The sequence below is a fragment of the Stomoxys calcitrans genome, chromosome 2 (assembly GCF_963082655.1).
Source record: "Stomoxys calcitrans chromosome 2, idStoCalc2.1, whole genome shotgun sequence".
Lineage (NCBI taxonomy): Eukaryota > Metazoa > Arthropoda > Insecta > Diptera > Muscidae > Stomoxys > Stomoxys calcitrans.
This window is the reverse complement of record NC_081553.1, coordinates 210,284,130-210,310,522: the sequence shown is the minus strand read 5'-3', so window position 1 is coordinate 210,310,522 and position 26,393 is coordinate 210,284,130. Positions and strand designations below refer to the sequence as shown.

General features: G+C 36.4%; 1 protein-coding gene across 2 annotated transcripts in view; it reads left to right on the top strand.

Moving 5' to 3' along the window:
• The window catches only part of LOC106087206 (protein neuralized), a 68,705-nt gene extending 48,758 nt beyond the window's left edge, over positions 1–19,947 (top strand). For both annotated transcript variants that reach the window (XM_013252173.2, XM_013252171.2), the window contains exons 2-3: positions 10,626–12,448; positions 14,191–19,947. In XM_013252173.2, coding sequence (XP_013107627.2) covers positions 10,626–12,448; positions 14,191–14,451 — 2,084 coding nt within the window. In that variant the 3' untranslated portion in view covers positions 14,452–19,947. The remainder of the gene's footprint in view (positions 1–10,625; positions 12,449–14,190) is intronic.
• The last annotated feature ends 6,446 nt before the right edge of the window (positions 19,948–26,393 follow it).

The following is a 26,393-nucleotide window of genomic DNA, read 5'->3' as shown; positions in this document are numbered from 1 at the left end:
TGTTTTCCTTTTATGAAATCAGTTGACGAGAAGTTAAATCCGGTTTTAATGTGCCGTTTTATTTTAATATTAATTCAAAGCAAGCAGCTAGGGGAAAATAACCCAGCTGATGCCAAATAAATAGGTTGAGGTAGGTTAGGTCTTAGACATTTTAGTTCATTGTGGTATCATAGAAACCAAGGAAGGATGGTTCTAAAGAGGGATTACATTTTAAAACTACGTTTTCACTGATCATTAAAACTTGTTTTTTAATTGTTCAACCATCCCTCAATAAAACCAGCTGATGAGAGCGTTATATCCTGTATTAATGGTCAGTGTAAATGGCGTTAAAGGGTCGATGTTGATTTTGAATAACTTTAAGTCTTTTTTTCAATCAACACGCAGGAGATGTCCCCTATGAATGCAGTGCATTGCGTTGGCAAGGGAAAAGTTAAGGATCGGAGGGGAGAAATAGGCAGTAGTGTTTGTTGACATTAGTTTTAAATTTTATAGTCAGGTAGAAAGACATGGGAAAGAAAGCCTATTCCACATACGAACTATGTGGGCAAAAAAGTAATTCAGCTGGCCAAACAATAACAAACGGGTGTGAGTTCCTAGAAAGTTGAGTATTCCTGATGAACACCCTTACTTCAGGAATAAGAAGACTTATATCTGTAGAACACACACCATGGCAGTATTGATAGAACTGCGAACTACGACGATGCTCAAGGAAAACAAAAGAGTCTTCCCCAAACGCGGCCCAGAAATCCCAAGGATGATTTGGAAGCTCCAGCTCATACATATGAATTATATTCCATCTTCGGCTTTATGTAAGTAGTATAGATATTGAGAAGGTCAAAGGGAGTGAATTAATTCTTGCATCGCTTATGAAGCCTACACTGATAGGAAAAATGTGTTGCAAAATCATGCACCAACGTTGTCATTATCATACACGGGCGTTGTTTGTAATATTGTCAACAGGCGTGGATGATTTTGTAAACACGTGCTGTTGTTTCATGCATTGACCGTTGTGAACATCATCTCTATGAAATGTATATGTATACCAACCATAAGTTTAAATGTCTCTTAAAACATTGTATGTGAATAACCGGCCTTGGTGCAATATTCATCGGAACACAAAATCGTTTTGCAATGTTTTAAAAAATTGTGCACAAGAGGTTGTCAGAATGTGTACGGCTGTGGACGTTTTGTTCAATATAACTGATGTTGGTTTATAAATATTTGTGGTTGATCTAATAACATCCGTGTGTTGATTCAATTTTATGAACGAATGTGGGCACTTTGTCAACACCGTGCTTGATTTTTCCTATGGGTGTAAAGACTTGGATGCTTCTTTCGACACTTCAAATACATGGTTTGACCAACGGACATCAATTTGTATCTTCTATTTTCAAAGGTACAGATTAAATTAAATTTTTGTCTTAAGTCTCAGCTTAGACAAAATCATGTTGATTCCTGTTGTTTGCAAACTAAACAAACTATTTTTGTTTATTTTTCATAAACTCTTAGGTAATATATATTTAAAAAAAAATAGTGATCATCCCCAAGCAAGTAAACATCATTTTGATTTATTTAAATAATTTTCTTAAACAAAAAATCAAATATTTTCAAAATTTACATTAATTAATAAAGTTGTGGGAGACACCACTCATTTTTAGCCCAACTAATTAACACTATTCATATGAAATTCATGGTAAATATTTTACGGTTGCCAGAACTCGTTTGTGATAATACAAATTGCACATCAATATTGATTATAAAGGCTGGTGTTGATAGATAGGCCTACATGCATTAATATATCTATTTTTTTAATATAATTTGTAAGTCTCATATTTGTAATCAATTGTTTAATAATGCATGTTTCCTTTTCATATATGGGCGTTTAAGCTTAAACATTTAATTTTTATGTAACATACGAAAAACGCCACGCAAATTTGAACGAGTTTACTCAATTTAAATTATGTGGGCAGAATTATAGTAAAATTGCCGGATGCGCAGGTGTAGTTGTACTATTAGTTAATAAAAAGACCACGCATTCTATTTTTTTTTTGCTTTGAAAATTCATTGATAATGTCATGGAAAACACAAAACGTCATGCTAATGTCATTTTGAAACTCTATGTAGGTGTAGCAAATTAGCCTTTTAAAGTGTACAGTATGTATGCGTGTGTGAATGAAATGAAAACCCTGACTCTTCTTCTCTTGACTGCTGTGCTGGCCCCCACTTCTACCATCTTAAACTTTTAAAGGTCACATTTCACTTTTAAAATGCATAATATGACTTCATATTTCCGCTTGTTTACAAAGCCATGGGTAATTGTTGTTTGTTGGCTCGCTTAAAAGATTTTGCTTTTATTTAACAACAATTAATTGGTGACACAAGCCGATGGCGGCAATGACGCCGTTCATAAAAGTCACTTCAAGTTGAAAAAGCCGCTAATGTTGACTAACACACACACGCACACATTTGGTCGTTTGTGGACTTTGATTTAAAAATTGTTAAAACTCAAAAAGAGTCATCAAGGGGTAACATTATGACAGCCATTAACTGGAAATCTATTCCAACAAACTCCTCTCACTCACGCTTGGTGGTAGAGACTCCACTGTCTGGGGTGGTGGTGACACGTGACCTATCAACCATTTAACTAGCGAACACAGCAGCACCAGCCTACGCACCATGACGACAACAACGACGACGACAATATGTTGCTATTGTACCAATAACACCCAAACACATTTATTATAGTTTTTTTCCATAAATTATGAATAAATCAAAGATAATGATTTTCCTAGACTTAGCTAATGTTTTGGTCCGACTTATAACATTAGTTTTTGTTGTTTCTCATGATTGTGCATTAGTAGAGATCTTTAAAATAAACTGAAATCTGTTGTCCAAATCATTGAGACAAAGAAAGGAAAAATGGACCCCTTCTAAGAATCGGATATGCATGTCTGGAACCATTCAAGCACAGGCCAGCAAATGACATGAGGAAACTAAATATATGTGTATCATTGAAGCATACACACGAATGACAAGTTATTTTTAATTCCTTCATATATACACCATATCAGAAGCCTAAAACGATGATGTACATCCCACGACACCATTGGCAGCGCCACCAAACTCCTCCAATTCCACCTCCTGCCCATTATCATCTGTAATGCGTATGTGTGTTGTTTTTAAGACACTATTTTTAAACCTCCACCAAAGAATAATACCAGAAAGTTTATTCGCCTTTACAACAAGCCATTGTGCTTCCATCCGTTTCACTTTATCATTTTTTTTCTAGAGTTTTTCCCTCAAGTTGTTACGCCGCTTTAGTTTGTTTATCCAAGCATTACGGTTTAATAATGCAATGCCAATGTGTACCTTATTTACAAACACATATCAAGTTTAGTAGTATAATAATACAAAGGGGAAACTGTTTTTTTTTTATTGATAATTTATCCGAAAAGATGCACTAGAGCGTGTTAAATAAAACAGCAACTTGAAAAAATTCAATTGCTCAAAAACACTGCTGGAAATTAGACCCGGTTTCTTTTGCTGCTGCATTTGTTAATTACATGAAGACATTTTCTTTAAACCAAATGGGAAAAGCAAAACGCCTGCAGGGAAATATTAAAAAGAAAGTATTACAAATGTTGCATTCCAGTAGAATATGAAAATTAACGGTATTCATCACGCTCCTCAAGTTGTCAAAATCATTAGAGCCGTTATTCAAACCTCTCTAATGTGGCAATACTGTCATTAAATGGATTTTGTGGCAACTCGGTGAACAAGGTTATTCTGATAGTGGCTTTTGAACGCAGTGTAACCTAATGCAATGAAATGTTAGCAACATATGTAAGTGAATAGAAGTTAAACAATTTGAATGACAAAATAAAAACACGGCAATTTGTTTGAAATTTCAGTGTTTATGTTCCAAAATCTTTTGTAAAACAAATTTGATTTTTTTGGCAGTTTTACTGACAAGTCTGTGGAGAGATATCTATCCAACATAGCTTTATGGCAACATGGAAGTAATTAATTAATAATATTAACAAGTAAAAGAGTGCTAAATTCGGCCGGGCCGAATCGTGGGAACCATGGATTCTGCTAAAAATGTATACAAACTCAGTTAATTTAAAGGGCAAAATTTTATTCTACATTTCAAACTTCTGTAGAACCAGCAAAAATGAAAGCTTCTAGGAAACGAACAAGGATAATCGAAAGACCGATTTATATGGGAGCTTTATAAGGTTATAGACTGATACATGGCACAGTTGTTGGAAGTCGTAACAGAACACGTGCATGCAAAATTGCACCCAAATCGGACAAACATTGCTGCTTGTAAGAACTCAAGCAATCATATCAGCAGATCGGTTCATAGGGGAGCTATACCAGGTTATAGAGCTACTTCAACTTTTGTCAGTACATTTGTTGAAAGGCATAACAAAACACTACATGCTAAATTTTAGCAGAATCGGACAGACGGGCTTAAGAAGTCAAATCCGGAGATCGGTTTATACGAGAGTTATATCAGGTTATAGACCGATTAGCACCGAACTTGGCACAGTTGTTATAAGTCATAACACTATGTGCAAAATTTTGCCAAATCGGACAAAAATTGCGACTACCAGGGGTTCAAGAAATCAAATCGGGAGATCGGTTTATATGGGAGCTATATTCAAATCTGAACCGATATGGCCCATTTGCAATCCCCAACGACCTACATCAATAGTAAGTATCAAGCAGCTAGCTTTACGCATTCGACCGTCATCGTGATTCCGAAAGACGGACGGACGGACATGACTTGACAAACTCAGAAAGTCGAGACGATCAATAATATATATACTTTATGAAGTCTTAGATCATCATTTCGAGGAGTTAAAAACGGAATGACTAGATTAGTATACCCCCACCCTATGGTGGTAGATATACAAATGTTTGCAAGTGTATAAGATGGACCTTACACCTGAGAAAGAAATAAAAGTTATATAGGTACATAAATGATTCCACTTTTCGGGAGATCGGTTTATATGGGAACTATATTTAAATCTTAACCGATATGGCCCATTTGAAATCCCCAACGACCTACATCAATAGTAAGTATCAAGCGGCTAGCTTTACGCGTTCGACCGCTATCGGACGCATGGACATGGCTTAATCAACTCAGATTGTCGAGACGATCAAAAATATATATATACTTTGTGGAGTCTTAGATCAATAGTTCTTCGTTTCATAAAGGGAATAAATAGATTAGTATACTCCTATTCTATAGTGGTAGGTATAAAAATGTTTGCAAGTATATAAGATGGACCTTACACCCGAGAAAGAAATTAAAGTTATATAGGTACATAAATGATTCCACTTTTCCCATTGTATACCTACCTATACTCATATTAAAATGTTTACATTATTTGAACTGTGCATTCGGATCGCAAAAGGTTTAGTTGAAACTGTGTTTGACATTTTTTATACAGACTAAGAGGATTTTAGTCCATTGCTACACCATAGTTTTTCTATTATTTTGTAGCGTCACACCTTCTTCTCTAATGGGAAACAATCTTATCATCTACAAACTTGGCCAACGGTGCGTTTGAACAAAAATTCCCTCAAAAAATATTCAGTTCCTGGCCAAATCATTGTCGCTAATGTAAGTTCGTATTGTCCAGCCTGTCGCCTTGGCCAAGTCTTGACTTTAAGCTTGCACTCTCTCATTCTCCAAACGTATGTTTCTTTTTGTATCAAAGAAATGCAGACCTAAGGCCCCCATTTATGTGCAGTGAAAACGTCACAAGTCATTTCGGCCAACAATTTTAACTTGTTTATGAACTACAATATTTACATTATCATAGGGTAAAACAAATTAAGAATATTTTTATAAAATGGCGCATTTTAGCAAGTCTGCACAGTTTTCACTGCACATTGGGACCCTAAATGCGGCCGCCATTTAAAAGCATTCAATTCATACATAAGGGCTACACTAAAAACATTTTATATCAGATATTTATGTCTTGAGTTGGTAAACAGAACAATTGACTACTTCAAACACTTTAAAGATGATGTAACTTATAGTTGATTAACAAACCATTATATTCGTGGCGGGAATCAGACATTTTCACTTCATTAAAAACAAAAAATATGCACTAAAATCGTAAGCCGAGAATCTTGCCTCTGAACGAAGGCATCTCTTTCTTTTTATAGCACGTCATCATTGTTCATTTTCTACCCTAACACACACACACTTCCTTCAGAATTAGAAATACAAATTCATAATCATATCAGGATGTTCCACAAATAATGCCAAAGTAGAGGGTGGAAAATGTCATTGCAAACACTACAAAAACCATAATACACACACACACAGACATTAACACTCACTCGCTTGTAAATAAAAAGAAATGGGGAAATTCAAAACAAAGTACAATAGATTTCCTCGAACGGTATTTTGTAGTTTACAGATTACACGTCTATGTTTTTCCTTCAAGTCCCAGTGGTAATATAAAACATCATGAACACATGTTCATATATTTCGAAGATACATGGGGCGAGATTTACCCCTCATTGTAAGGGATTTACAAGAAAACACTTGTCCGCATGGAGTGGGTGTGATCACAAACAAACGACCAAGTCCTATTGCGGCGTTGTTGACCAAAGCTTAAATAATGAATAATTCTGTATGAACACATGTTGTTTGCACGAGTATATCGTAATCGATGCTAAGCCCATTGCGATGTGATATGATATGTGCTTCAAAAAAAATCGTCTATGCATTGTCTTTCAGGATTTAAAATGTCCAAAGCGAAGTAAAGAAAAGTCGATTAGTCGGAGTAAGTTTGGTGTACCTTATGGAGGTCGTTGATTACAGAGAGGAACCTTATTCGACATATTTTTGCTATCGAGTAAAAATTGCAGTTGTCTTTAGTAAGGTACTCTGTTCAACTTTTGGAATAGTTGTGAAAAACGTGAACAAAATATCATAATTTAATTCAACTTATTTATAGAAAATATTCTACATAAACACAATTCTGCCATCATAATACAATTTATGAAGAGGTTGACAGTTGTTCACGTAAAACGACCAACAGAGTGCCAACCCTTGGTCAAAACGGGGTGTTCCAAAATCGCACACATTTACTAGACGTGTTTATCATGACGTGTTTTGTTATTACATTCAACAACTGTGCTAAGTATGGCGCAACTCGGTCTATAACTTGATATAGCTGCCATATAAACCAATCTGGGATCTTGACTTCTTGAGCCTCTAGAGGGCGCAATTCTGATCCGACTTGGCAGAAATTTTGTACAACGGCTTCACCCATGACCTTCAACACACGTGTCCAATATGGTCTGAATCGTTCTATAGCTTGATACGGTTCCCATATAAACCGATCTCCCGATTTTGCTTCTTGAGCCCCTACAAGGCGCAATTCTTATCCGAATGGACTGAAATATTACACAATGACTTCTACAATGTTCAGCATTCTATTCATTTGTGGTCCGAATCGGACTATAACTTGATATAGCTCCAATAGCATAACAGTTTTTATTCATTATTCTTTGTTTGCCTAAAAAGATATAGCGCGCAAAGAATAAAAGATTTATCACTTTACCTTACTTTACACTAGCCCTTGTTAAAATTTTATGTTGCGCTTTTTGCTGGTAAGTTTTGGCAACACTAGTGCTATGAATGAATATGAAAGGTGGCGCAAAAGAGTTATTAATTTTTGAGCGTCAAAATCAAGGGATCATCAAATCATGATAGACAACTTCCAAAGATCGGTTGATTCCGTAAACAGTATCAAGAGATCATTTAGTTCTGGTAGATAATCTATACATTAATAAATAGGCAAATCTGTAGTTATGAATGAGCTCAATGTTTCTTCATATCACCATTGACTTGAGTGTGTTAAGGAATTATCAAAATATAATAAAAGACCTCTATAGATCGTCATATTTGTAAAGACGTACCCATAGGATCAACAGTCCTTATAAACGATCGCCTAAGACATGTTTAAAAGATCATCAAATCCTTGCAAACGACTTCATGTGTCTAACCTAATTTTGGCTTGGTATCTGGATACATTTTCATGTAATGTCATGTATGTATACCAACGATTTCCTTAAACAACATTAACACATTCCAAGAAAAAACCCACAGACGAATTAATACAATATTGGGAAAGCTAGAGGGAAATATTGAGAAGACGGACTACTTGAGCACTATATTGTTTACTATAAGTGTATGAAAAATGTTTTTTTAATGCTTGGAGGAATTTGTTGTGGTTTACCATAAAAAAATAACAATCAATAGGTATTAAAACTTAGATTTAAACATAAATCAGTGTTTAATGAACAAATTGTTGGATATTATCTTCAATGACATAGGCAACAAGTAGCCAACCCATAACCAAGTGGAGTCAGGCGAGTCAGTCAGACATGCATGCATTCATGTTTAGGCCTCTTAAAGAAATGTATAGATAAACGTGATTTCCTTTTAACCAAACGTGGTCAGATGTGATGGTAGCCTAACTATTCACAAAGCATGGAATTTTCTTTGGACATTGCAAGAATATTAATCAAGGCATATGATGATGGCCTATAAAACGCCAGTCAGCTATCACTCAGCCATCGAACCATCCTCCTAGCAATGAATGAAAGCATTAAAACATAATTTATTCTAAAATGTTGTTATTGTTGCCGCACTGATCATCATAAGGCGGCTATTTGTAATGCATTAATGTGAAGTCGCCTTCGAAAAGTAGTTCAACAGAAAAAAAACAACATTGATAATCTTTCTTTTTTTCCAAACGCTTTGACAACTCCTCTTGGCAGAGCGGAAGTAAATTCAATGCGGACTTGTCTCTTGGCTGGGGCTTGCATTCTGTCCCATGTCTACACGTAGTGCTCTTAAAAACGTGTTTATACTTCCTCCTGTGGGGACAGACTCGCAGACAGAAGACAATATTATAGACAACATTTAAAATGTATAGCAGGTCGTTAGTATGTGTTAAGGAGGGCTTTGAAGAACATGAGAAACAGCAGCCAGATTCTAATCAAAGAAACGGAAGTAAAGCTAATATTCATATTTTCTTTTTCGTCATTCTTTCTTCCATAGCGTCTGGCAGCATCTCCAAACGGGACAAAGAATTCATTGAACTCTAAGCATCTTTGCTTCTTACAAAAATATCGAATTTCGTAAACGAAATAAAATCCCCTAAAGTACTTCTCGAAGAGCAATGCCTTGTTTGCCAATGAATGTATGCAGACAGACCTCTTCTCAAAGAAAACACCTAAATATGCTCTTGGTAACAACCACCACCGTCACCATGCTTACGGTGAAGATATGAAATTTTTAATTATTTTTCCTTTATAACAAACATCTGTCGTGTTTCCCTTTGAGTAGTGAGTCTAGCGCATCAGAGCCAAAACAACCCCTAAATTTCAGCAGCTCTCTACACATCACACTTTATATAAGAATATACCCAAAATTTGTAACGCTTTTTTTTTTGCTTGTCACTAAAGCAACTTTTCTATCCCCAGCAAGAAATCGTCAAAGGATCAACCCCTATTTTGTCATTCTTGTTGCATATAATTCACACACATACCTGCTAGGGCTGGCTCTCTCTATCTCTTCTCATTTCTTTTCGTGCTCTGACGGCTTGATTGTTCATTGTACTACATAACAGATGAGTATCTTAAAGATCTTTTTTTTTTACCAAAATCAGGTTTATGGTTGTTGTACCCCTGCGTTCAACTTCATGCTTAAGGCAGCTGGCGCATGCCCTTATCCTTCTGTCTGTCTGTCTTTTCTTCATAAATTCGAAGTTTGTGTGTACGAATTGTTTGTCATCTGCAAACTATAGAGGGTCAACATTCATGGCAACGCAAAAGAAACATGTGCAATTGCCTGTTGTTGACGTCTCCTCCACAGCCTTAAATTTATTTGTTGTTTTTGGCACGCGCCTTTAGAGGAGGCATTAAACGAAAGACAGCAACCGTATGTTTGATATGTTGCGTAGACCACCATAATCTTAAAAGATGCCTGTCAGATGTATATATATACATGTGTGTTTGTAGTTGTACAGCATATTGTGGCGACAAAGGGCTACTGTGCAAGCATAATTTAGCGACACACATATACGTAAGCATACTCTTACTATGCTTACCTACATATACATGTATGTATGCTGCACTTGCTGCAAAATGTTTTTATTTTTAAATATTCGAAAAGTTCGAGTGCATATCTTTACTATCGCGCAAAACCACATCCTATAACCACAAGTCGTAGATAGGAATTAAAAAGTGTATGCATATGAAATTTTATGAACATTTTTCTTTATCAACCAAAAAAAAAACCTCAAATCGTTAACCGTTAACCATAAAAATGTTGATTAGAGCAAAGTAAAAGTTCTATATAAACTCTCAAAACAAAAGTAGCAAATAGTGGTGGTTACTCATGTGGGCCAAACGGCTTTTTCGACATTTTAAAGGGCCTTTAAAAGGTTGTACACTACGCCCTTTTCGATTTCCTGGGCGGTATGGTTCTATATTCTTTAACTAAAAAAAATCCATTGATTAAAATTTCCATAATGCTCAACCTTAAATTTTAACCTTTTCTTTCTATTTCCTTTTTTTTGCAGTTCGCCGTTCTCCTTCATCTTGCCCAGGTCCCAATAATTTGCCCCCTTTACAGTTTCATCATGTGCATGGTGATAACATTCGTATTTCACGAGATGGCACTATCGCGCGACGTTTTGAAAGCTTTTGCCGTGCTATTACCTTTTCGGCGCGACCTGTTCGCATTAACGAAAGAATTTGTGTTAAATTTGCCGAGATCTCCAACAATTGGAATGGTGGCATACGCTTTGGTTTCACCAGCAATGATCCGGCCACCTTAGAGGGTAATTTGCCCAAATATGCGTGTCCCGATTTAACAAATCGTCCTGGATTCTGGGCCAAAGCTTTGCATGAACAATACTGTGAAAAGGACAATGTTCTGTATTATTATGTCAATTCTGCCGGTGATGTGATCTATGGCATTAACAATGAAGAAAAAGGTGTTATATTATCGGGCATTGACACGCGAGGTTGTCTCTGGACCATCATTGATATATATGGCAACTGCACTGGTATAGAGTTTTTGGATGCTCGTGTTTATATGTATCAACAAAGTGGTGGTGTCGGTATGCCACCCTCTGTAATGGCGCCTGGCATGACTGGTACTTTGCCGGGTCCTCAGATGGTTGGTGCTCTAAACCCCCACAACCCCAATCAACAATCGAGAAGATCTCTACCCGCAAGTGGCGGCTATGAAAATGATTTGGAACGCAGCATTATGCCATCTATGCAGTCTTTAAACTTAACCGGTGACCAAGTAGCAATAGCCTCTGATCTGGCCAATGGTTTGCCTCCCTTGCGTTACAATGGTAATGGCCGCCTTATACCAGTACCGTTTCACATCACCAAAGGACGCAATGTGCGGCTATCGCACGATCGTTTTATTGCCTCGCGTACCGAAAATGATTTCTGCCAAGGTTATGTCTTCACTGCCCGTCCCATAAGAATAGGTGAGAAGATCATCGTTCAAATATTGAAAACCGAACAAATGTACGTTGGGGCTTTGGCCCTGGGTTTGACATCGTGCAATCCAGCTGCCTTGCAGCCGGGAGACTTGCCAAATGATTCGGATTTCCTTTTGGATCGTCCTGAATATTGGGTTGTGAGCAAAGATATAGCGGCGGCCCCTCAGAGAGGCGATGAAATTGCCTTCTTTGTGGCCCCCAACGGTGAGGTGACCATCAGCAAGAACAATGGCCCTGCGGTGGTGGTGATGCATGTCGATCAATCTTTACAACTATGGGCATTCTTAGATGTGTACGGCTCTACGCAATCGGTGCGTATGTTCCGTCAACAATTACCCAACATGGTCAATTATCCTCCTGCCGTTATAGCTGGTTCCTCGCAGCGCATAGTCAACATACCAGTGTCTGAATCAATGAATAGTCTGAATAGTCAAATATCTGAAAATCGTAAAATTATACACCCATCCCAGTTGAATGTTACACACGGCACTATAAGTGCCTCCTCCTCAACGCTAGCCTCAATGCAATCAACCAATAATTTGGCAGCCGGTACTACCTCAGGTATATTGAATGGCACCTGTTCACCCCCCAGTGCTGCTGCTGCAACGGGACGCATGATCAGTATGCCCTCGAATGGTGAAATGATACAAATTCAACCCACCAATGGTGGTGGTACAGTGCTCGTCGTTAATTTACCTCCTGCCACATCAGCGTTAGACTTGAATAGTCTGGCGGCAACAACACAAGCGGCTCGCATAGGTCAACAAACATCAAATAATGGTATCGGCAGTGGCAGTTCAGCCAATTGCTCAAGTGGTGCCAGCAGCAATTCTAATGTGAATACACTTGTGGGAAATATCAATAACGCACAGTTTATGGAGGTAAGTAATGTGTACAGTTTATAATTTTGATTTTCTCAAAAAACATTGGAAATTGAAAAATAAACATTTTTCAACTACTGTGGGGTTTTCTACAACATCAAGTCAATTGATGTTTATGCTAATTGGTCAAGTTGAATACAAAATGTTTGGCAAGGTCAGCAAAAGTTCAATTATGGCTATTATACAGATTTATACTTTTTGAAGATGTATGTGAAGCCTTATATGTGGCTGAAAGCTATTTTATCAAGGAAGGAAATTTTTTTATTTATTGCAGAAAGTAAAACTAAGGGCATAGTGGGTTGTATCGAGTTGTACCGTAACGCAGAGGTTAGCATCTCCGCCTATGACGCTGAACGCCTGGGTTAAAATCCTGGCGAGACCATCATAAAACTTTCAGCGGTGGTTATCTCCTCCTAATGCTAGCGACATTTGTGAGGTACTATGCCACGGAAAAACTTCTCCTCAAAAGAGGTGTCGCACTGCGGCACGCCTTTCGGATGCGTCTATAAAAAGCAGGTCCCTTATCACTGAGCTTAAACTTGAATCGGACTGCACTCATTAACATGTGAGAATTTCGCCCCTTTTTCTTAAAGGAATGTTCATGGATAAAATTTGCAACACGGAATTGCTGTCTAGGGGGTTTTCCAGGTTCGGTGTTTAGAGCGAACAACAAACCGATCTCTGGCTTAGGTTGTTGTTGTTGTAGCCATATTCTCATATGAAGGTAGCGTTCCACGTCAAGCTCCATAGTTGAGTAAGATCGTTCAGGTCAATGGGACCGGATGCCGCGGGAACGTTTGTCATTTTAAGCGCCAATGACTCGCCTTGCCAATTCGAGTATCACAGGCACTCGCTATTTATAAAAGAGCCGGTACCACTGCTCGTCTCACTGGGACTGTCTTCTCCATACCAATAATTGTCCGTGATTGCAGTTGCGGCTACTGCGTATGGGGCATTCCACTATCCCCACACGTTGCGAATGCGCCCGGTAGCTGTCAGCTTAATCTCTTATGATAACGATAAACAGGTAGCGTTCCACGTAAAGCTCCATAGTTGAGTAAGATCGTTCCGGTCCAAGGGAACGAATGCCGCGGGAACGTTAGAGCCATTTGTCATTTAAATCCGCTTTAACTCGCCTTGCCAATACGAGTATCACAGGCACTCACTATTTAAACAAGAACCGGTACCACTCCTCCTCTCACTGGGACTGTCCTCTCCATCCCAATAATTGTCCGTGACTGCAGTTGCGGCTACTGCGTATGGGGCATTCCACTATCCCCATAGGTTGCGAATGCGCCCGGTAGCTCTCAGCTTAACCTCTTATGATAAGGATAAACATCACACAAATCAGGTCCCAGACAGTGTGGTGGTTATAGTTTTCCAGTGTCGGACAGGCTTAGATATATATTCCCTAACTTTCCCTAAACTTTTCATATTAGCCTCCTCTTAAAAATGGAAGACATGGACTAGTTATCATTATAGCTTCTATATATACTGATCTTCTCACGTAACATCATGTGTGCAAGAGGCGCAATTTTTAACTGATTATATTTAAATTTGAATTACTGGCCTATATATATATACATGAATCCTATGCGCTATATATACATACATACATAGCCAACTGCCTTATTTGGCTTAGACTTGCTGAAGATTCTTGTTGGTGTTCAAATCAAACTTTATAATTACTTAAATTATTACATTTAACTTAATTTTTTTCTTTTTTTCATATATTCTTACAGACAAACACTGCCGTTACAATGGCTGTCAATAATGTTAGTGCAAATAATAAATGGTCCAAGGACACAGTGGATAGTTCGGATTCAGCTGGAGCTGAATGCACAATATGCTATGAAAATCAAATCGATTCTGTACTGTACAGTTGTGGTCATATGTGTATGTGCTACGATTGTGCCATTGAACAATGGCGAGGTGTGGGTGGTGGTCAATGTCCACTGTGTCGGGCTGTTATACGCGATGTTATACGTACTTATACAACATAAAAAAGCCCCAACTACTACTAGATATTTTAGATTAGATAAGATGATAAATTTAATATTAAAAAACCCACAAATTCTCAAAAAAATAATGATAAAAGATTGAACTTAAACAATGAAATGCTTATAAAATTAAAGCAGTATTTTGATATATATACACAAACACACACACAAGAAAATCACAAATTCACTCTCTCAAACACTCACACAAACTCAAACTTAGATCCTATGGAACCTTGACAACATAAAAACTCGCAAAGAAAATATTAAAATTACAAAAAAATGTTAAAAAAAAGTTACAAATTAGTAAAAAGAAGCCTTGAGAGAAGGCAAGCACTAAATTAAAAATCATGAATGAAAATTGTTATTGAAAATTGAAAAAAAAATTGCCGTATGAATGACTAGAAAACGACGAAATGAAATGGATTTTTAGCATTAACTTTAGTATTTATAAAAAGAAAAATAAAACAAAATATAGCATAGTTTCTCTTTGTACTAAGTATTATGTGATTTTTATAATAATTGTATTATAGTTTTTAAAAATGCAAAAAATTAAAACGAAAAATATCGTCCTAAACCACCATATGATTTACACACATTTATACATAAAAATATTTATCTTGAAACGAAATCATGCTAAAACAAATGCCTTTTAAGACTCAATTGTATGAATTAATTTACACAAAAATATTGTATAATTATTTTGCTTTTAGGCTTTTATACTTTTTATTTACATAAAAATATAGATTTTAATCTTCGGATGATTCAGATATTTTTATTTCAATTATTTGTATAGTATAAAGAAACTGACATCTGTGCGAAAGAGAAACATTAGAAACACAATCGATAACGGAAAATAAATATCGATAAACTAAAATATGTATTAATGAAAACAACCCGGCATGCAAAGCTTTGTTTACAATGTGAAATCGATTTTTAAATATTTTAGTTTTGTAAATATAATAACTTTAGTGTCTGAAATCAAAATGTTGCAAAAAACAAATGTGTTGGTAAACATGCTAGATTTTTATTCTCACAAGCAACACATAAATCGTGCAATTCAAAATGTGTCTCTCTCTCTCTCTTAACATATCGAGACCTTTCCTAGAAAATGAAACTATATTTTTTCGATTTTTTTTATGGATATCGATAAACAAAAATTCTATTTTGCTTACCTCTTCAGATATCGCATCTGTACAATAAACTGTTATGAAATGAGAGCCAAAATATTGATATTAGTGTGAGCAAGTTAGTGTATGTTATTTAATAAAACTTGTAAATGTGGTTGTTTGTAGCTTACAACGTTTGCGAGAGAAGGGTTCAATATATTGAGTAAAAAGTACTCGTAATGCTATTGCTTTTGAACTTCCTCCACCGTTAGACCCTAGAAAACGTTTGTAAGCTAAATTTCAAAGTCCTCCCCATTTGTTTGCTTGTTCAACGATCGAAAAGTATGATAATACGTTTTGACAGCAGATGAAGAACCTACCATCCGAGCTTCGGCATAGTCATATTAGACAATCAAATGATTAACTCCTCTGTTGGGTATTGTCTGCCATAGAATCAAGTTTGCTTAATGTTGAAGGACATATTTTACTCAATATATTGAGCAAAAAGAACTCGTAATGCTATTGCTTTTGAACTCCTTCCACCTTCCTTCCATTCTTGTTCATCGATCGAAAAGTATGATAGTACGTTATGACGGCAGGTGAAGAACCTCCCATCCGAGCTTTGGTATAGTCATATTAGACGATCAACTGATTAACCTCCTCTTTTGGGTATTGTCTGTCATAGAACCTCGTTTGCTCTTCCGTCGGGGTCTTCTATGTTGTAGACTCACGTTTAATTGATGTAAATGGGCTATTTAGAGGTCCTTGTCGAACGCCTGGTTCTACTTCCTTTGCAAAATATATAGGCAAAGGGGCACTATTTGATCTTTACAGAGATAATTAAAAGAATCTTTACTTATGGCCACCAGTTCTCCAACGTTATTTTTGTTGTAGAAGTTTGTTGTGTTCTATCTTTCGACAGAAGGTGAAGAACCTACCATCCGAGCTTTGACATTATCATATTAGGCGATCAACTGATTAACCTCCTCTGTTGGATATTGTCTGCCATAGAACCTCGTTTGCTCAATGTTGGAGGACATTTTTGATGATTTTCACGATATATGGCCTGGCGTTGTCTTAAAAAAGCATAACTCAACCTCTTCTGTCGCGGTCTTCTTTGTTGTGGACTCATGTTTAATCATGTTAATTAATCATCTTCTAGCAATTCTTTCAGTCCTCGACAAACCAGAACCTTTGGTATTATGAGCCCACTATCAACTCATTTACATTAGTCTTATATCTCTTATAACATAGGAACAGTTATCCTCGCTCTTAGTATACCAATTGCATAAAACACAGAACATGAACGATTCTTCTAAGCAGACACTAAAATTGTTATAATCTTGCAACTAATCGAAGAACAATTGATATTTGCACACCTAAAACCCCACCCCTTTCCATAAAACACGTATTTATTAAACGGTTAGAAAGCCGTATATGATTGTGTTATAAATATAATTATTTTATTATTATTATTTTTTTTTTATTTTATAAAAGAAAAGCTTAATCCAAATCTTAATACTTTAGTTTTATTCTTATTTTAAGTAGGATAACAGAAAAACCAAAGTATTTGTTGGATTTTTGATTTCATCAAAGAGAAAAATAATGACGAAAATTTGTTTTCCCTTTTTTTTAGATTTTTGTAAAAACCACTTTTTTTGGTTGTTTTAATTAGAAATTTGGCAAATAAAAATAACATGTGCAAAATTTTAACTATTAAGCCATAATGATTTTCATCTTAAAGAAATTAAGTTTTGGTGCTCTATTATGATGTCTTATAATGTTGATTAATATGCTATTTAGTTTGGTATTTAGGGCAGTCAGTTTTATTACAATTCAAAATTTTATTTTATAAAAGTAAAAAATCAATATAACCTATTTGCTTTGGCAGCATATTAAAAAAATAATTTTCATTTCCTTTCATTCGTTCAATTCCACGAAAACAGCGGTTTGGCTTTCAGTCAACAAAAAAAGTGTTTTTGAATCTCGATTTTTTGAAGTGGGTTTCATTCATTTGCTATTTTTGTGTAGTATTCTCTAAAACAGCTGACAGTCTCTAAAACAGCTAAGCAACGTAATACGTTTTATTGCATTACTTTTTAAGCAGTGTTGCCAAGTGAAGTCGATAATAGCGTTTTGGTTGTTCAAAATCAGCCAGCGGATACCAAAGTAAAACAAAGCCAATGTTTAAATGTTGAGACCTTATCTACATATCGCCCATTGACTTCCATAGTGGCATAACTAAATAAAATAGATATTCCAAAAAACGCATTTTAAGATGTCCTTGCCTTTACATTCAAAGAAAATTAAAACAAACAAAAAATAAAGAAGTTTATAAGATATCAAAACACAATGCAATAGTATGCAACGGAGCATATTCATAAATTAAATAAAAAACTAAACATGCATTTTTTCGAGTTATGTCACTTTTCAAGTACATGAGCGAAATGTCTTCTACCCTCAAACATTAAAAGATCTGAAATGAAATGAACTATTTCGTTTTAAATTTGATTTTTTAACTTTATTCAACAAGTGGTTTTACTTTTAATAAGTATACAAAAATGAACAAAATCGAGAAATTAAAAAAAAAAACAGTGGAGGTTTTAAAAAATTACCTTATGCTTCAAATGGCAGAATTTTTAAACTATGTTTATAGTCAGTTTTACAATCTATTCAAACAACAGTGACATTTTATATCTTGAAACAAACAAACCAACAAACGTATATACATCATCCCAAAAAACAACACACACACACACAAAGCAAGAACAAATGCTCAATACATTTAATATTCTTTTAATCAAAGATTATCCCAAAATATATTGTTAAATTTAATTTATTTTTTTTTTTATTATATATATTTTTTATTTTTATCCACCCAGCCCTTATACACATAATTTAATTATAATTTTCTCAATTTTTTTAGTTTTTAGTCAGGAAGCAAGACAACATACACACACATAACCTATTGTATCCTTAATTCTTTAATGATTTTACATTATAATATAATTTAAAAAAATGCGATTTTGTTTTAAATTTTATATTTCTAAGTTGATTAAGTTTTCCGTATTGTATTTTATTTCTAGTCACCTCCTACAATAACTGCTATCACATATATGCATATATATATACATATATAAACACAAAAAAAACAAATAAAATGGAATTCAAATATTTTCATATGCAAACAAAAGTAAACTGCATGTTTTCATTTAATACTTGAGGCCTTCTCAAAAAATTGCATAGGTTTGCTCTTCACCCGTATGTCGTCTATGAGCATATACACTTCCACTGCGATCGACTACATGGTTTTCTGCATCGCAAGCATGGCGAAACAATTAAAGATGGTCTCACTTGTACAACAACCTCAAATAATGTAATATGGTGCAATCCGCCATCATGTTATCAAGCTGATCGACGTTTTGCCGAAAAAGACGATAACTACAAATAGAATGCAAATAAAAATCTGACATCTTAACAGCTGTTTGCGTGAGACCACCTTTTTTGCAAACCATGGGAGTCCGCATTTTACTGTCCCTTCCGTGTGTCTTGCAGACATGTAGTGAGTATATCCTACTAGAAAGATGACGTGTGGTATTTCGGTTCGCAGTATTTCATCATAACTGGCATAACCTGAGATCCGTTCAAAGTATTGGACTCAGCACCGCTCCTAAAGTATCCTCATAATCACTCGTTTCATCTTGAAAGTTATAAATCAGTGCCTTTTTATGCCGGCAACCCCTCATTATTCTGTTGTTTTTGTTTCGGAGCCACAATTTGCATGTGGAGATGGGGATACTAATTAAGCTCTTATAGGTGAGCAAGCACGTTCCGCGGGAACGTTATGGCCATTGGTTTTTTAAAGGCGCCAATAACTCGCCTTGTCATTTAGGCAGGGGACTCTCCACTCGATACCGGTAATTGTCAGCGGCTGCAATTACAGCTACTCCATATGCCAAGCATTTCACTATTCGCAAACTGTGGACGCGCCCGGTAGCTTCCAGCTGAGCTTTTTCGAGATGACGATGAACAGCGCAAAAATTGGAGGGTTGGAATCCGTATAATGCTCATGTTGTTATTGTTGTAGCCACATTTTCTTGTGGAGGTGGCGATGCTCCTCAAGCTCGTTCCGGTCCAAAGGACCGATTGCCACGGGATCGTTATGACCATCTGTTTTTTAAAGGTGCCACTAACCCCCCTTGTCTGTCATATCGGGTACACAGGCACTTAGTATTTAAGCAAGAGCCAGTACCGTATGGTCTATCATTGAGACTCTTCGCTCGATACCGCTGATTGTCCACTAATTCCGTTGCAGTTACTCCGTATGGAGCATTTCCCTATCCGCAACCTGAGGACACGCCCGGTAGCTCGCAGCTAAGCTTCTCCTAACAGCACTGAATGTGATTATCTTTGATCACTTCCAGAAAGTGCTCCTAAAGTGGACATGGCTTTCCGGAAGTCATTGCTCCAAAAGCTCGTCGGCCGTGTCTAGCATACAGAGTGGCCTGTACGACGATGGCAATGTGTGTGCCCTTGCTTATGGGCACCAGGTTTTGTTTCTTCCATGCATCCGGAAAACTTATTCTCTTCAGATACAGTGTGGCCAAGAGTTCAATCGACATTGAACTTCCTTCATGGGAAGTTCGTGTCCCAATTTGCATTTAGAGTGCAAAGCACGTGCTATTGTCCGTTATTGCATGATAACAATAACAATCTATCCAGTACAACTTTGCAATGGTTATTTTTCCCGTGCACCTGAATTGCATTGAAGGTAAAATGCTAAAAAAAACCCTATATCGCTATTTTTTACGACTTGAAAAATTGTATATCCATGCCTTCAAATGGCACACATCCTTAGGCCGTTTGGACTTCAGCAAATAATATTTTTGTTCAAGAAATGAATTCAATTATTTATTATAAAAAGCCTTTCAATTTTTGTTGGGGATTTTTATTGGGCAAAGGATTCGAAATTTGTGAACAAGGGGCTGAAAAATACTAGCAATCCTGACATTGAGAGAAGAATTCTGCTTGCTGTTCTTAGATAGCTCTCATTAAGCTATATTCACAAGCGCCACCAACCAGTATATCAAGGCAGTAAATCCGGTCTCACGCGAACAGCTGTTAGCAGCCGGCCAACTTTTTCAGTATTAAGATGACAGATTTTTGTTTGAATTCTCTTTGTTGTTATCTTCTTTCTCGCATATTCTCTGCCAAATTGCCAATTGGCAAATCTTTCACATGTCACTTTCTCTTTTGTTTAGTTATGAATTAATAAGTTTGATTATATATGTGTAAATTATCTCTCTCTCTCCATCCCGCTCTCTTATGATGGCAATATAGTACACGAACGACTGCCAGTCCTAATGTTCGGGTACGCGTATGGAGTTCATAACAATTAATAGCCAAATACCTACTTGGTCTTACTATTAAGCAAATTAAAATCGTATTTTTATAAATAAAAGTATTTTTACAATATATATATGAATTTGAATCCTATAAGGTATTGTAATTATTCAGCCGTCGTACCAGGAAAAAAATTAATGAAAGAATATAATTAAAAGAAAAAAAGAAAGCCTCGATAACAACACATTGCTACTAAATGAAGTTATTTATGAAAAATGAAAATCAATTAAAAAACAAACAAACATATTACAAATACAAAATAAGGTAGCTAAAGAATAAACATACAATTCAAACCAATGATGAAAATAAAGCCAAACATAGTTTTGATATTTCATTCAGAATGTCATGTAAGTAAACAAGCCTGTTTTATTTTATATGTTGATCGCAATTTGATTTTCGGATGCAATTTATATTGAAAATTATTTTGAATAGAAAAGTTTACCCAACATTTAATCCACGGTTTTGTGATGACTCTAGCAAAGTTATTTGTATGGCAACTTCTGTAAATCTGAGTCGGTAATAATGTTTCCGAGATAATAGTGTTCTCGACAGCCTGCCAACGAAAATAATGTAAGCAAACAAAAAGAAAAAAAAGCAACAAATAGAAAAAAGGATGGACATTTTCAACAATAAATTTTTAAAGTTCATCTCTGTGGAACTGTTTTGTGATGTTTTTGGTTTGTACATTTATTTGTCTATTTCTTAACTGCCTGAAAAATACTGAGCTGCTTTCCATTTTTTAAAGCGTATCGAGCGCCGAATAGTTAGCTACCCCGCAAAGTGAATTTGGGTAAGGATGATTCCAACTAATAACCATCAGTGCTGAACCCTAATTATCAAAGTAAATATTACATCAACATTGCTTATTTAAACGTAATCATGAATTTAGTTGGCTCACAAAAATATTGAACCTCTAGACAGGGTGTTGCGTATAATTTCTCCCTCGCGGATAGTCGGTAACACACAATGAGTTAAAGAGAGCTCACTTTTTATAGGGTGACCCAGAAAATAATGAGTCATGGTAAATTCATGAAGTTGTAAGTTTAAAACCGAGTGCAAAGAAAATTGAAGTATTAATGGTTTATTATAAAGGGTGATTTTTTAAGAGCTATGGGAAAGTTAAAAAATAACACAAAATTCAAAAAAGAAAATGCATAAAATCTTTATTTAAATCGATAGTCGGTCCATATAATTTTATGTTTGAAAATTATTTCATGCAAATCTTGACCGTGCCTGTGCCTCAAATTTATTTATTCGCTTAGTCCAATTTTGGCATAACTTTTCCAACATTTCGGGCGGTTTCTCACGAAAAAATGCCTCAATATTGTCTTCAAATGCGTCAATTGAAAAGGGCTTGTCTGTATAGACATGAGCTTTAACATAGCCCCACACCAAATAGTCTAAAGGCGTTAAATGGCACGATCTAGGCGGCCAATTGACCGATCCCGAACGTGAAATAAAATTTTCACCGAACTCGCCTCTCAATAAGTCCATTGTTACACGGGCTGTGTGGCATGTGGCACAGTCTTGTTGAAACCACATGTCATGCAAGTAAAGCTTAGGGGAAAAAAAAATGGAGATCACTCACGGTAGTGCTCATCATTCCCAGTTACGTTACGATACGCATCATCTTTGAAGACTCTGATGACACAAGCCCATAAACCGCACCAAACTGTGACTTTTTCTGGATGCATTGGTAGCTCTTGCAATGCTTCTGTGTGATCATTACTCCAAAATCGACCATTCTGCTTATTTACGTACCCATTGAGTCAATAATGAGCTTCGCTGCCGAAAGAGAGTGAACTTTCTTAACCCTCCGACGGTTGAGACATCCGTTGCCCTTAAACCAAGGTTGCCCAAGATCTACAGGGAACTTCTACTTTTTGTATAGAATTTTGTATGAAAACGCATTTTTTTTACTTTTTTTGCTTTGATTTATTATTGTTCACTAATTATACATGTATAAGAATGTTATGAAAAAGCCTAAGGAACTATTGTTATGCAAATTGTCCCTTGTCCAACATACTATATGTGTAGGTGTAGCATTGGTGCATAAGTGTTGAGTGCTCTGCACAAACTGGATTGGTATAGGAATGGCAATAGGCCCTTGTTTTCCGCTACCATCCGTACTCAGCATAGGCGACATGATGGTCTGTTCATTCAAGACACAAACGACAGTGCTGCTCCTTCTGCCGGTCTTGATAATATCTAAAGAGAACAAAATAATGTAGTTATTCTGTTTTTGAACATTAGAATTGTGTTATTCTTACCTTTACATCAAATGCTTTCATTGCATTCCGTTTCCTTGGATATGCGGTTTTTCAGCGCTCGTTCCTTTATATTTGGTAGTGTCAATTGTTTTGTCAGCATCAATAGGAAATACCGTCATCTGCCACTTCTTTTTATTGGCTTCATATCGTTGTATGAAATAAATGCAGCTATTGCAGCAAAGTCCACCATATTATAAAACATGGCCAATGGCCAGCGATTTGTTGAGCGCTAACATGTATATGTGCCAAGCATCTGGTCCATTGTATCAACGCCCGATTTGTTGGCCTTGTAATACAAAATAGCAAATGGCTTCTTCTTTTCAGTTTGCTTTTCCACACCGCAAGTGTAATGTTTTGTCAACAGCTCTTCTTCTTCTTGGGCACATAAGAACATGGTGCTATATCGCCTTCGTTGAAGTAGAACAATGTGCTGTTGACAGGACGCATATGGTCTTTTTGCAATTTCCGTGGCACACATATCTTATTCGAGCGCACTGTTCCAACATATGCGGTTTTCTTCCTGATCAAAGTACGCGCCAAATCCAACTTTGTGAAAAAATTGTCGACATTGATTCGCCTCTGGTGTCTGGTCTGGCAATTTGCCAGAGTAAATCATTCCTTTGACAAGATAAATGATTTTGAGTTGCACAAACACCATATCTTTATACCGTACTTGGCAGGCTTCGATGGAATGTATTGTGTGAAGCGGATGTGGCCTCTGTATGGGAATAACTGCTCATCAATGGTCACTGCATCATAAGGAGTGTATGCCAAATATCATCAATGGCCGGAGTTTTGCTGTTGTATAGTAGCTGCTGTCGCGTATTTCCATTGTCCAATCTAGGGCATTATTTTATACACTTCACACAATCTAGTGATAATGCAGCTTTATATATTCGACAGCGCGTTGGGACCCATAACTCTTCAAAAGCTTCACTATTAGATTTAGTAAGTCCAGCTTACAAAATAATAGCCAAAAAAGCATCAAACTCCTTCAAAATGATTGATTTCCATTCCTTTACTTTCGGATTTGCCAAATTCCATGCAACGTTCACTTCCCTGCCTTCCCGATTTGATTCGCGTATTTTGATGTACGCCATAACTTCGGTGATGAGCGAGCGGAATATGATAAAAGGATCATATGTGGTTCCTACTGGTCCCGAAAAACATGCTAAAAAACATTGCATTTATTAACGATTTCTTGAAATTTCAGTACAAGGACCTCAGCGGACCTTTTCTTACGCTCCCGCTAAATACATTTTAAAATCAATAGAAACTAAATTATGGTCGGATCGCTTTGAATTTTTTTTAAACGATTCTACTTAAAATTTCCTTGGAATACATGTGTGGGCGTCGGGTATACATCCCATGGACGATAAAGAAGTAATTTCAGTTTGAAAATTAAAAAGGGACCCCAGGGACTTTCTCACCCGCCGTAGGTTCAACAGAGCACGCATTTTGATAATAAAATTGAATAATTTGCAAGCGTTGTTCGTTTATAAGACGATTCATTATAGATGTTTGAAAGTAAAACAAAAAACGAAACGTGCGTGACCTGTGTTTGCCAAAAAAGATAATTGGTAAAAAATCACCCTTTATTTACTAGTGCATTTTCCAATTGCAGCCTTACTGTCGGAGAAGATATTTATGGTTACCACTTCTCATATTACAAAGATCTCTGCTGGATACAGCCTACGGAATAAAAGTGAACATCTCGATATGTATATCTTATTCTTGAGAGTATGCACTAAATTCAAAATGCTCATCTAGCGCTGAACCATCCTTGTAGAAGTTTGGTTTCCAGTGGATCTTTAGCCAGAAGTTGTCAACTTGTGCAATACAAGTTACATTGAGTTACCATCTATATAGACCCAATCCCATGGCAGCCGGTTGTACATACCGGATTGAGCCGATGGAGTTCTTCATCGACAAGGGATTCCGCCTCAGTATATAACACACAGCTACAACAACAACATCAATATAAACCCATTTTTTATAGAACTACTTTTGATTTTAACAGAAATTCTTCCAGCGATGTGGATTTGACTCATAAATTTTAATAGCATTATTTGATTTTTAGTAAACGTTTTATTTAATTTTATTTATTTTTTTAATTGGAGCAAGGAAATGTGGTAACCAAAAATAATCCCAGCTCTGAACGACAGTGAGCACGCCACAGGTTGGATTCTGAGCTCCTATTTGTGTGGTGTTCATCGTTGTTGTTGTTGTAGCAGTATGTTGTGTTCCATCTTCTTGGTTCTGTTGAATATCCAGACCCAGCAACTCTGCGACTAGGGTGGGTTGTGTCCAGAGGGATCTGCGTCTGAGTCGAGTGGGTCTTGCAGGGCGTTAAACAGGTTGTTGTTCGATATGACAAGACGAGTTTTTGAAGCCTTTAAATAACCAAGGGCGATGACGTTTCAATGGCAATCTTATCTATAGACTGAATGGTTCGTCTATGGAGGTGGAAGAGGATCGCTTATTCCGCATACAAAAGTGGCTACAACACCAAGGTAGCCGTTAAAATATCACAGTTGTCTTCCACAACGGGGCCTGAAGCTATGATCGTACAATCGTATTCGTATGATACGATCTTCGGCCCTCCTTAGGGTGAGGAGGCAGATGTCAATCCCCAAATTGTATTGCCTGGGTATTTGTGTTGAAAGTCATAATATCCCTCAATATAAAGAACTGCGTGTCTGTTTCTCAAGAAGTCAAATCAGGAGCTATATGTATCAGGTTATTGATCGATTTCAGGTTAACCCCATAACAATTACGGCCTTCTGGTTGCCAAAAAGTCAAATCAGAAAATTGTCTTCTATAGATGGATAGTGGAAGTCATAACTAAATTCATCAAACAAAATTCCAGCAAAACCGAGTAGTTGTGCGTTTCACAGAATCTGAAAGCCGAGCCGTGTGGAAGCTGTATAACATATTAAAGGCACAAGCAAACTGCTGAGTTGTTACCATGCTTGCATTACTAAAGCATGATGCATATATCTATTTTTATATTCTTTTATATTATGCTGCCCATGTCTATATGTGTGTTCAATCGTTTTTCATCAAAATATTAATGTTGATACTTTATTTTCCAACAATGGATACAAAAGTTATAAATAACACCATAAGCTTAAAGATTCTACCTTGCTACACAATCAATATGAAA